A 12,338-nucleotide genomic window follows, 5' to 3' on the forward strand; every position below is an offset into this window, starting at 1 on the left:
GGTTACTGTGACCTCTGACAAGTCAAGGAAACAAGTTATTTTCTCCCCTTGTGATTATAACATATTGCAACACTTTTGCCTTTTAATAAATGTCCTGGTACTCTTGAGTTTCCCTTTCAATTCATTTAATTTCAACAATCTGTCAAAAAAAAAAAAAGAGCCAATAAACAAATATTGAATTACATTTTGTTGGGTTTTTCAAATCCTCAAACTCCAGACTTTTACAAAAACAGCTTGTGTGTCTTCCACCCTGACCACCCTGCTACTTTTCCATATACCACAGGCCACCCATAGACACAAAGCCAGGGCGGTGGAGGGAAGCTGACGTGCTCTACTTGGAGCCAGTAGACAGGAGGGCGATGAGGCCCGACGAAGCACTTATGGACAAAATGTAGTTCCTGTAAGAATTTAATGTTAAGGAAAAATCAACCCCAAATTGGGTTTCAACAAAACAAAAAGAACCCATCTCTTTGGAATGTACTGTTTCCCTCCTGCCGCTGTCTAATGACAATAATGTGCAGTCCCAATGTCTGCAAATGCAATTTACAAGAGAGGAGATGATAAAGAATGAGGAACATTCACAGGAAACGTGTTCCAATTTTAAAAAGAAAACACTTGAGACAGAAACCTAGAACACATGATCACAAATAAAACATCTGAATTCCATTTAACCTGCAGGAAACGAACTGATCAAAGAACATGGGGAGGAAGAAGGGACTTGATTTCCCCAACCCCCCAACCCCCACATCAAGCGCAAAGGAAAAATAAGTCTTCCCTGTCTATCAGTGTTTTGGCTACAACTAGCCTGTAAAAGCAAGGAGGTTCTGAAAGTCTGCAGCTACTCTCAGCCTCAGGACTAGAGTGTTTGGGGCACACCACTCTAGTAGTCCCAGGAGATACAAGTTGGAGGGTGTCTGATATTTTATTACATCAAAATCTCCAATGGTTAAAAGTTTGGCTGCACATTCCTGGATAATACCTTTAATAAATTACCTTAACGAGAGAAGACTGATTCTTGCCCAAAAGCTCAATTTAAGAGCAGCTTGAAACACCGTTAAGCTATTATGAAATGTGCCAATTTAACTCCACTGCCTATCCACCCAACCCCAAAGCCCCAAAGTACCAGCAGACACAGGGCTCATGCCAGGAGGTAGCAAAGAAGGCAAGTTTGCTTTGTCTCCTTAGAAGTTTTTTTAAACTAGGCAGGTACACATCATCATATACGTTAAGACTGCTTTGTAATACTTATTTATCATGAAGTCTTAATTCATAAACTTAAAAGAACTTCAGATCAAACCAAAAGCCCGTATTTTAAATGTCCAGAAACTTGCCTGAGGTCACGGTGCTTTTTAAAGGACTGACTCCCTGTGTCGTTTTTTGTTACCAGAAAATACTCAGACAAATCAAAACTAAAACGAACTGTTTCTAGACTTCTAAAAAAGATAATCAACCTTTAAAAGGATACACTGTGGGGTTGAAGTTCTTCAATATAAAGAAGGAAGCAACAATGACCAAGACCAGAAATAGGGTGTTATTATAGAAGATGGAAAATGTTGTAGCTTCATAATCAGCAACTTCATTCTTCTTCCACAAGATTCTGTGGACACAAAACAAGTCATTTAAGTTTTTAAATAGGTACTAAAAATTTTAAATACCACATGGCTCTAGCTCATAGTAAGTTTTTCCTTAAGTGTTCTGGGCAGAATCTGTTTTTAATATTAAATTCAGTCAGCATTGTCTCCTTTTTCCTACTGAAAAAGATATTTCACTTTACTGATGCTCAGGAATTTCCCTGGTGGTCCTGTGGTTAGGACTCGGTGCTTTCACTGCTGGGGACCAGATTCAATCCCTGGTCAGGGAACTAAGATCCCGCAAGCCGCACGATGCAGACAAAAAAAACAAAAACTTTATCCATGCTCAAGAAACAGTTGCTGGGCATGTTACCTTTTTCCCAGGCAGTTAGAGCTTTGCAGGAAGGGACCGATTAATTGAAATTAGCTTGGTTTCATCAGCAACTGAAATAGGCATCTTTCTCTAGGTACTCACCAAAAACAAACTTGATGATTAGCAGCCTGACACGGCTTTCTCAGCTGTTTGAGGCTTGAGACCCTCTACAGTCTACAGATGTCAGCCTTCAACATTTCGCCTTAAGACAAGCCCATGGACAAAGCTAGCTGTGGCATCACAGAAGCAGACTTGTCTGTGACTCTCTTTATCCATCTTTATTTAATTCAAACTAAGAATCTGCTTGATCATTAGGAGGAGTTTTTAACTTCTGTGAAACCCATTTACTTTTTATTTAATCTTCTTTACGCATTATGATATCATAGTAATTTACTAGTACTTTATCAACCTTTTCTTTTACCTCTTCACACAGGCAAGAGGAAGTTCCAGGGTGCCTATGAATAAGGGAACCTTTATTTCCCTCAGTTAATTAACTTTGTAAAGCAATTTACAAAGTTAAAAGAGTAGGTAGGTTGTGACCCATTAGTGGGACATGAAATCAACTGAGTGGATCTGATGTTCGGGAAAAATTAGAGTGAGTTGAGACCAGCACATTAAAGAAAAAAAGGAAAAAACAGAAAAGTATCAAGTGCATCACATACAGTAGGGTAATAATTACTGTTCTGTGGAATATTTACATGTGTGTATGTAAAAGTGTATTTGGTCAAAGAGTAAAATATATATATATTTTTTTTACTGTAGGTCATTATCAAAAAGGCTGTAACTCATTGCCATAGATGTTTTCTCCCCCAGAAAGGTACATTACTCTGGGGCCAGATAGTACCCCCAACTAATCCTAAGGACAGCACTATGGCTAACGTCAGTACTAACTGCCATGTTTTAGTCACCAAATGTTCTAATCCAAAGTCAACAAGCATGGCTGTAAAGGAGCTAAATGGAAGGTTTAGCCTCTTATCTTCGTCAGAAGAAATTTGTGGTCTCTAATACATACGCCATATTTCCTTGATTCTGTAGATACCATCAACTTAATAAATCTTCAATTTGCTGTAAACTTTGGAAGAAGTGAAGGACTTTACAGTAAATGCAGCTATCAACTATAAAATAGCCTCTGATTTCAGAGAAGTTTAAATGTAAATTTAAAAACTATACATGACTTGGAATTAATACATTACACCATTCTAACAATGATCAAAGAAAACACCAGCCCAGAAATATCCATAGTCCCAACATGGTTTAATGCTACAAAACACTCAGAACAATTGCCTCTGTTTTTAAGACTCTGGCACAAGACCCAGTGAAGACAGGTTCCTTAAGTAGGCCACTGGCATGCCTTTACTGCTGGTGATTAAATTATCACACCTCCACCGCAGCAATTTTCCCTAACTCCCCATCATGCCCTGAATCAGAACCATCTTCAAGACATTTTTGATGAAAGAGTGGCTTAATCCTTTAGGTTATCCCAGCTCGCAAAGACCGTGTGTTACATCAGGGTATACACAGTCAGGACTGTCTGACAGCTCTCAACTTTTTCTAGTCCACCCTGGTTTATTTTGAAAAAGTTTAGGACCTCCATTTGCCCTCATCAGCAATGGTTCCGCAAAAGCTTCACTGGTAGGAAATCTAGTTTGGGAGAACACTTCTCAAGCAGTCATTTTTCCAAGGAGCACTTCCTAAAACAGGAGAAAAGTTGAGACCAAAAAACTCAACTCTTACAATCTGATAATACTAAATGATGGACCGTTAGTAAGTCAAGGAGAAATAACATTCATACCTTGGGACAAATGTTAATGAATCTGATTCTCCTCTGCTAATTTCCTTGGAAAGGTAGAAAAGTAGGTTCAAAGTGGCATGTAGTCCATATTCCAAATGATTTTAGAAAGAGGTTTGAAGATACCCATCTGGGCAGAAAGATGCCGATAAGCCTTCTCTTGAATCTATTGGAAGTAACTAACCCTTTGAGGAAGAAAAATACTGGATCTTAAAGGGAGTCTTGGATCCAGTTATCAGCATCAATAATGAGTACAGACCTGGGTACAACTGTATCCAGCATGGCCTTTGCGAGAGAATTACAAACAGCACAAGTTTCTACTGGTGACAAGAATGAAAATTTTATAATCTTCTGACACTCTGCATCTTATATATCAATAAAACCTCCATTTCATCCTACTCTGAAATACCTGGTCTAGGCAACGGCGAAGAGGTTTCATTTCCAATTCCAACTCTGATCCACTAGTAGAGACTACCTGAATACCACACTGAGAAAGATTCTGAGACACATCCCAGGATCAAGAAAAAGTGCCAGACCAAATCAGGCAAGTCTGTAGTGGGCAGAAGAGACCCATCTGCCATCTCTGATACAATTAATCACCTAAAACCTGTAAGACCTGTAAGAGCTTGTAACAAGCATTTTGAAATTTGGGTAACTATGATGTGCATTCCATTTAAGAACCAATGTTCTAATGAGTATTATAATTTGATGAAAAGGTTAAAAGAAAGTGGTCTAGATTCTCTAATATCTATCCCTATGCAAAAACTTGCAATTAAAAAGCTATGCAGGGCCTCCCTGGTGGCGCAGTGGTTGAGAGTCCGCCTGCCGATGCAGGGGACACGGGCTTGTGCCCCGGTCCGGGAAGATCCCACATGCTGTGGAGCAACTAAGCCCGTGAGTCACAGCTACTGAGCCTGCACGTCTGGAGCCTGTGCTCCGCAACAGGAGAGGCTGCGACAGTGAGAGGCCCGTGCACCGCGATGAAGAGTGGCCCCGGCTCGCCACAACTGGAGAAAGCCCTTGCACAGAAACGAAGACCCAACACAGCCAAAAATAAGTATTAATTAATTTTTTTAAAAATGGTCCACATCAAAAAAATCTTAAAAAAAAAAAAACTTTGCAATTCTAAAAACAAAAGCTATGCAGAGCCAGAGGTCTTTAAAGCGGCTCCATAAAAAACAGGCCTTCACTGTCATGAGTTTAATATTGTGCCTTCAGTTTTATGAAGGATCCATAGGACGTAATCATTTCAATAATGTTCTGGTGCCTGTCCAAAACCACTGTAGAAGACACTGTTCATTAAGTTACTCAGTGTCCCTTAAATAAGGATCCACTTGATAAAGTCCTTCCAAGATTCAGTGCCAGGAAAGTTTCTTTTCAGAAGGACGTGCACGCTGCTTCTCATCCAACAATGAAAGCTGGGTGACTCTGGATGCTTCCTGACACTTGGAAGCTCAGAGCTGAGTTTAGTGCCCAACTGCTGTAACTAATGCTGAGGTCCTTGTTCATCCACCTTTTCTTACTTTTAAACGGTTTCTGATCTTTTTAAATGGTATTGCTTTGTTTCACATGCAATTTAATATTGCAAGTCCCCACAAAGTCTTTCTGGAGAAAAGTGGGATAAAAATTCCATTTCATAAAGCACCTCGTAGATACTAAAATTTAAGATCCATGAAAACAGCCTCGACTCATGACTCTATTAAACCATCTGGCAACTCTTAAGCACAAGTTTACTCAATCATTCAGAGACTTCTATTCAGATGTCAGACTGTTTTTTAGCCTTCTAACAGCAGCTGTCAGGAAAAATTGGGGGTGGGACTAACAAATGTGGCATAGAATTCGGCAACAGGAGACAAACCTAATTCTTTTCTTTTTCCCAAACAATGCAGATAACCAAGAACCAGATGTCCCCAGGAAAGCTCAGGAGCAGAAATACTACCACCTAAAAATGCTAACACACAACACAACATAAACTCTTCAGACCCAGAGGGGTTAGGTGATAGCCTCAAGGTCACACAGCTACCAAGTGGCAGAGCCAGCACTGGACACAGCTCTGCAGGCTCCTAAATTCCAGCAGAGCAGCTGAATACAAGCTCTCAAGTCAGACTGGCTGCACTCTTATCCTGGTTTTACCGCACACTAATCTATGGCCTTGGGCAAGGTACCCGAGCTTTCTGTACCTCAGATTCCTCAGGTGTAAAGTGGAGAAAACAACAGTACCTACCTCATGGAGCTCTTTGGAGGAATAAATGAACTGTGTACAGCACAAAGAAAAGTATCTGGTAGTAATAAAAACTCAAAAAGTCAGTTATTATTCTCATTACCCTGACTTCTAATACCAACGTTTTCCTCAGATAATTCTAATATCCACATGCTCTAAGCAGAAACCAAAAACTTATTTTCTACAAATAACCCCCTTTTTGATTACCACAAACACTTTAAATAGGGAGCCAAACCTTTCATCTTTTTCCTTCCGAGACATCTTTCTGTTATCAGCTTCAGAAAGTTTTCGAGTCACTTCTTTGGAAACAGCATCCTCCCTCTTCTGTGCTACTCTGGAAGGAAAAGAAAAAAGGTTTCCACATGCTCCAGGAGTGAACATCACACTCTCTCAGAAACACTCTGTACTCGTATCTTGTATTGGCAACTATATACTTTACATTTCAAGAAAATAAGCTGGACAGAAAGTTCCAAGTTTATTACACTGTGCTAGCCAAAAGAGAGGGAGTTCAAGAAACTTCCAAGATGTGGTTTATTAGTGATGTGTTTTGATTTCTGCTTAAAAGGGAGAATTTTCCTAAGTTAGGTATTTAATATGGAAATAAAAGTCAAATGCTATTAACACAGTTTAGTTATGAATCGTTATAGCTCCACTTTGTTTTAACTCATAATTTAACTGTTCCACAAATAAATTTGTTAAGGCATTAGCAAATGATACATGATTTCAATTCCAATAAATAACAGGAGACAAAACTAAGCTTAACAAAGAGAGTTAATAGCTGTAATATCTTAAAGTAAAGCTTTTAACTTTACTCCAAAGGGGAATTTCACTAAAAAGAAATAATACCACATGGTTAAGGAGTGACCACAGCACTTTTAGTTAAACAAACTACTGGTTTGAGAGTTGCACCAAGAGATAATATGGAATTAGCCAGAAAAGGCTGGAAGTGTTATTCAAGAAATCAGATCAGAATCTTTAGTGATAAGTCAGATAAAGAAAGAAATGACATAATCCTAAAAAAATCTATGAGGTGAATTTTATCAGTTGGGGTTGCTAGTGAAAGAGAGGATAAAATTTAACCTGTGATGAAATACAAAAAGCCTCCCAAAGATTAGACATTTAAATTCAACATGATTTATTTTTCATAATATGGGAGAAACTGATTAGCCATAAACATAGAAAAAGTAATAACTGATCACAAGCAAAATATAACAATTACAAAGTCCCACTAAGAAAACATTCAACACGATACTGAGATGTATTGAAAGCAACAGGATGTGCACCATAGAGACAGACATCTGTTCAATCTATGTTCAATTACTCAATCCCTCATTACTATGTATATTAAGTTCTGGTCAGTGGACCAAAGGAAACTGTGGGAAAATCAGGTTGGATTCCTGAAAAGCCCAAGATCATTCAAGGCAATAGTTCTCAACCTTTCTCCAACCACATGAGCTTCTGGGCTACAAATTAAGCACAAATTCAGGCTGGTTTTACCTATATCTCCATCTCTATCTCTCACTCAAGAATCAAGTTAGAAGTGACATTATTAAAAAGAAAACCTTTAGTCAGCTTCAACTGATGTATTTTTCCACAGATTGATAACTGGAGGGAGGAAAATCAGTTTGTCTTAAAAAAACAGGTAAAAGGAAATAAGTTCTGAAACGTAAAGAAAAAGGCAGCTAAGAGAGCAGGTAGCTGCTTTAAGAGATACTTTAAGACACTATAATGTCCAACTTTCCCTGACTCATTTTATTATGTAAAAGTTCAGTTCCGCAGGGCAGAGACTCTCATCTCTTAATCTCTAGCAAATCCCAGGCACTTATTAAGTGTTTCCTGAACTTCACATAAGACTGCTTTTTCCTAGGAAAGGCCAATTGATAAGAAATGGACATGGTTTACAGCAGAAACCTTTCTTAGCAGAACAGAGGGTAAAAAAAAATACACACACACACCACCACCCCCAACTGTCAGGGTGCTAGGACACAGGAATAAACTATTTTCAGAGGAGTTGGCTCTAAGCATCTCTTGGACAAATAGTCAATCATCTGTCCACATGACAAATCTTCCTGAAGACACTGAACCAGATAACTAGTTAATTTCTCTTCTCTGTCTACAATTCTATACTCGCCTAACAGAGACATTAACAGCCACACTGTAGGTTTATTACAACTAAAGAAGCCCTACCCTCCATCTCAGTGCTCTTAGAAAACAAACCTCACTCAGCGCTGAATGCTCTAAAACAAAACAGGGAAATCCACAGGCCCAGCTCTCAGCCAACTGAGATAAAAAAACATCTTTGCAAACATTTTTAAAATCATGCCACCTTAAAAAAAAAATTCCTGTGGGATCTCTCACCCCCAACCTCTCCAACACTGCACACAAACATTTATTACATGCCAGACGCCATGGTTTATGTCGCACGTATCATATTTAATCCTCACCATCCCACGAGGTACCATTAGTACTCCCATTTTACAGCTCAAGAATCTGAAGTCTAGAAAGATGAAATGCATGCCCAAGGCTCTGCATTTAAGAGCAGCAGAGCTGGGACTGGAATCCAGACTGTCGACTCTGAAGCCATTCTCTCTACCAACACCTACCCACACTCAGAATCTTGCTGGCTCTTTAAGCCTTAACAATCTTGCCAATCTGTAGGAGTTTTGATGTCAGTAGCAATATTTAATATTACACCAAAACTACGACTAAAAAATAATTCCATTCAGAGAGTGTATTAAGTCAGTAGGTCACTGGAATTTTACTGAACTAAATTAAATGTACCATTAACTATTGTAAGGGAAATAAACAAAAGACATGGCAGTTGCCCTCAAGAAGCCGAAAGGAGAAATGAGGGGAAAGAACATGATTTTTGACTCCAAAAAGGCGAATAAAAATGATATGCAGAACAAGTGAAAAAACACTAGGTCCCAAAGGGACTGAGTTCCAAGGGAATCACAAAGGATGGGTCATGCAAAACGCCCACTTCTGAGGGCTTCGCTATCCACAGATGGCCATGCCTCACAAGAAAGACAGCCCAGGACAGCAGAGGCCGAGATGGGCTGAATCCTGGCATGGCAGTTAGTGAAGAGGGGCTGTCAAGCAGGGAGACAACAAAGATGACCTGGATTTAGCCGTTCTAGCAACAGCCACGCACAACCTGGACTCCAACCTGGACTCAAGAATGACAGTGGAGAGGCTGCTGAGGCCAGTTTCAGTTGCTGAGACCATTTCTGGCCTCCTTACAATAAATCCCTGTTAACTGAGATCATCTCAATGTGTTTCTACTCATCACTAGAAAGCTTAACACAGGAACAATAAGGACAGTTAAGATTTCTCTGGAAAAGATTCCGAAGTCTTGAAATACCAGACATGTAAGAATGGAAAGAAAGGGAGATGATTCTAAATGAGGGAGGGAACAAGTCACGTTCAAAGGATGAGTCAGAAGTCAGTTCAAAGCTGAGTCAGAAGATCTAAGGCCCAATCCTAAAAGACAAGGCCCCAGTGGTAGGAGGCAGAAGACTTGCATTCCAGGGCCTGGAAGAATCTGGATTTAATACATTTAGAAAAGAGAAGGCCATGAAGAGCTGTCAGGAGAGTGACATGATAAAATGAAGGTAGAAATAGAGGAAACAGAGTAACCTTTTACATTTTCATATTCTCATAAGAAAAATGCAATTAGCATTAAAAATGTCAGTGTTGAATATAAGAAAAAAAGACCACTTCTTTCACATCCAAAAATTCTACATGGTGAGCCCGGAACAACTCCTTCTAGAAAGAATTCCATTTGACTTCTAAAATGTTACTTTACTTGGTGGGTTTGTTTTTCTGAACACAATGATTAAGGATGGTACTTAAGTGTTTTAATTCCACCATCAATACCCACTTCCATAGCAGTGTTAGAAGCACTGTCTCTGCTTTTCGATTAGTTGCTACTCCTTCATACCATTAATGTGCCTCCCCCTCCAAATATACATACATATGTATCTCAAAATAGTGCTTACTGAAACACACACACACACAAATGGTCTTTAAGAAGACCTCCTACTATATAAAAATGCAACAATATATACTTTCTCTTGAGAAATATACTTACTTGTGCTTGAGAACAAATTTCACATTTTTGTATGCAAAGGCTACCAAATATGTGCTTACTAGGGTCATCACACTATATAGAACAGCAGACTGAATAAGATCCATATGCCATATTCGCCAATATAGCCCTGAATTAAGATAAAAGGGGGAGGGGGGATACAAAAAGAAACAAAATATTACCAGCCAGTTACAAAAGCCTGCTGAATTAATTATAGCTAATACAGCCCTGATTAGGGAATCCAGTACAGTACAAGGGGAACTTCAGAAGTGTGATATCCAGTAAAACGTTAGTCTCAAGTTTCCCTAGTTGAGAACACTTGAAAAACATAACCTTTCTATAGTACATTATGAGATTTCTGCTTCTAAAATGAGAACCCTGGCTCAACAAAATCACAATTCAGACTTCAAATTTCATTCTAAAGGGTACTATAACGCTAACTACAGGCCATTCCAAAACGCCATGTGCAGCCCCAAACCAGAGTTTACACGCTGACGTGGCTGTTATCTGAAATCAAGGCAGTGCTCAGTGCAGCCAGTGAACCAAAAGGCTCCACACCACGTTAACTGCACGCTGGGTTTTATAAAACCGAAAGAGAAAATACATCTGGATTTGACTGTCCAACAACAGTGCAGCAATGTGAGAGGAAATTCACATTCGGGAACCCTGAGCTCTAAAAACAACCTTGGCCAAGGCTGTGTAGTTTTTCCATCCAAGTAAGAATTTCAGAATTGCCCTAATAGGCTTATTAAAAGGGTTACTACACATTGTAGAGCGGGCCCTTAGCAACTTCTCTCGTCAAACTAGGAAAATAATGTTCTGCGTGAAGCAGTTCTCCTAAAGCTACACTTCTAATTCAGTGCAGGTGTTAATGTCTCTCATCTTAATTCATGAGTTTCTCCAAAATAAGTAATAAGTTTAAGATCTCGTAAGAGCAAACGATAGTTGTAGGGAAAAAAAGCAAATAGGCTATATGCCTAAATGTTAACATCACACGATCTTAACCCGAGCGTTAGTTTTAATACTGATTCGGGGCCGCCATCCCGGAACGAGTAACTCACAATCCGCAGCAGTGAGGCCCGGGAACGAGCTAGCGTACTTTTAAAACGCGCCACAGGTGACTCTCCTGGGATGCCGCCCACCACTACCCTGGACCAGATCACGGAGGCCCACAGAGGCTACGTGCTGCCCCCGAGCCCAGGGCGAGCTGGGGAGAGTGCGGGCGCCGGCTCACGCCTCGCCGGTCCGCCCGGCCCTGCCACGTCCCCGCCCAGGCCGACCCGCCGGTGGCCTCCCCGCCCGCCTCTCTCCAAGCGCTCACAAATGGGGATGGCGGACACGATGAAGGCGTTCCCGAAGAAGAGCGCCGAGGACTTGGCCGAGAGGTTGCGGCTGAAATCCTGCAGGAGCAGATCCTCCTCGGACTGCTGCTTGGAGCCGCCTTTGGGAGCCATGGTGGAACCGCAGCTGCCAGACGAGAGGGCCGAGTCAGGCTCCGAGCCGGGCGCCAAGCCGGGCAGAAGCCGCTGACACCACCCCCGCGGCCACCGTATCCGCTAACGACCCATCAGCGTCGCGCGCGGAAGAGGGACCCGGCGTTGCGCGGCGCGGGTCAAGCGTCCGCAGGATTGGCCATCCTGGCGCCGCTACGTAGGTTTCTCGGCATGATTGGGCGAGCGGGCCAGACTTCCGGATTCCTGGCAAGTCACGTGACTCGTCAGTTTCTAGGAAAAAGCCGGGACTTGTAGTTTAGTGGGTGCTTTTTTTTTTTTTTTTTTAAATTAACAAAACGTTATTGACGTTACACTTCACAGATGCTGGTAGACTCATGCTTTCCAAGCGGTCGAAATTCCAAAATGAGGAGCTCTGAGTCATATGGTCATTCATTCAACGGGCGCACGGTTAGCCGGCCCTGTGGGTACCTACACTGGGGCGTTGGAAGAGGAAGAGGAGAAAGATAAGTATAGGTAGGTAGCATGTGTTGAGCCCCTTCTTTACACAGCCATTATTTCATTAAATATCCTCAAGAATCCTATGATATGCCCATTTTGAGGGTGAGAGACCAGGAATGCTGGTCTCCAGGGTGTGGGATCTTTTCAACGAAGTAACAGCCTACCTTTGTACAAAAAAGGCACTCTTGCTTATAAGGAACTCATGTTCTCATTGCTGAAGATAATATTTAACATGTGTCCAATACATTTACAAATTACTACACTTTTATTACTTTAAAGATTTAGTTGAAATAATGTGGCTTCCAAAGCCATGCTAGGTAAACAATACTGAGACAATATGTT

At 40.8% G+C, this 12,338-nt stretch overlaps 1 protein-coding gene across 2 annotated transcripts; it reads right to left on the reverse strand.

Annotated features, from left to right (window-relative positions):
- Nucleotides 1-108: 108 nt before the first annotated feature.
- Nucleotides 109-11,634, reverse strand: SSR3 (signal sequence receptor subunit 3). Of its 2 annotated transcripts, none has more exons than XM_004281823.4 (5): nucleotides 11,366-11,634; nucleotides 10,048-10,174; nucleotides 6,190-6,288; nucleotides 1,466-1,597; nucleotides 109-398 (listed from the first exon to the last, which is right to left on the reverse strand). In XM_004281823.4, the coding sequence occupies exons 1-5, from the start codon at nucleotides 11,496-11,498 to the stop codon at nucleotides 332-334; spliced, it is 558 nt and encodes a 185-aa protein (XP_004281871.1). In that variant the 5' UTR covers nucleotides 11,499-11,634; the 3' UTR covers nucleotides 109-331. The 2 variants fall into 2 exon arrangements, with proteins under 2 accessions (XP_004281871.1, XP_033265353.1); XM_033409462.2 differs by lacking the exon at nucleotides 11,366-11,634 and adding an exon at nucleotides 11,106-11,258.
- Nucleotides 11,635-12,338: the final 704 nt, after the last annotated feature.

Source organism: Orcinus orca, chromosome 5, assembly GCF_937001465.1.
Source record: "Orcinus orca chromosome 5, mOrcOrc1.1, whole genome shotgun sequence".
Taxonomy (NCBI): Eukaryota; Metazoa; Chordata; class Mammalia; order Artiodactyla; family Delphinidae; genus Orcinus; species Orcinus orca.

Coding starts and splice junctions, on each gene's coding strand:
- SSR3 (XM_004281823.4), bottom strand. CDS start 11,498: ATGGCTCCCAAAGGCGGCTCCAAGCAGCAGTCCGAGGAGGATCTGCTC. Junction 1,598..6,189: donor CGGAAGGAAAAAGATGAAAG/GTTTGGCTCCCT, acceptor TTGTGTCCACAG/AATCTTGTGGAAGAAGAATG. Junction 399..1,465: donor AAGAACTTCAACCCCACAGT/GTATCCTTTTAA, acceptor AAATTCTTACAG/GAACTACATTTTGTCCATAA.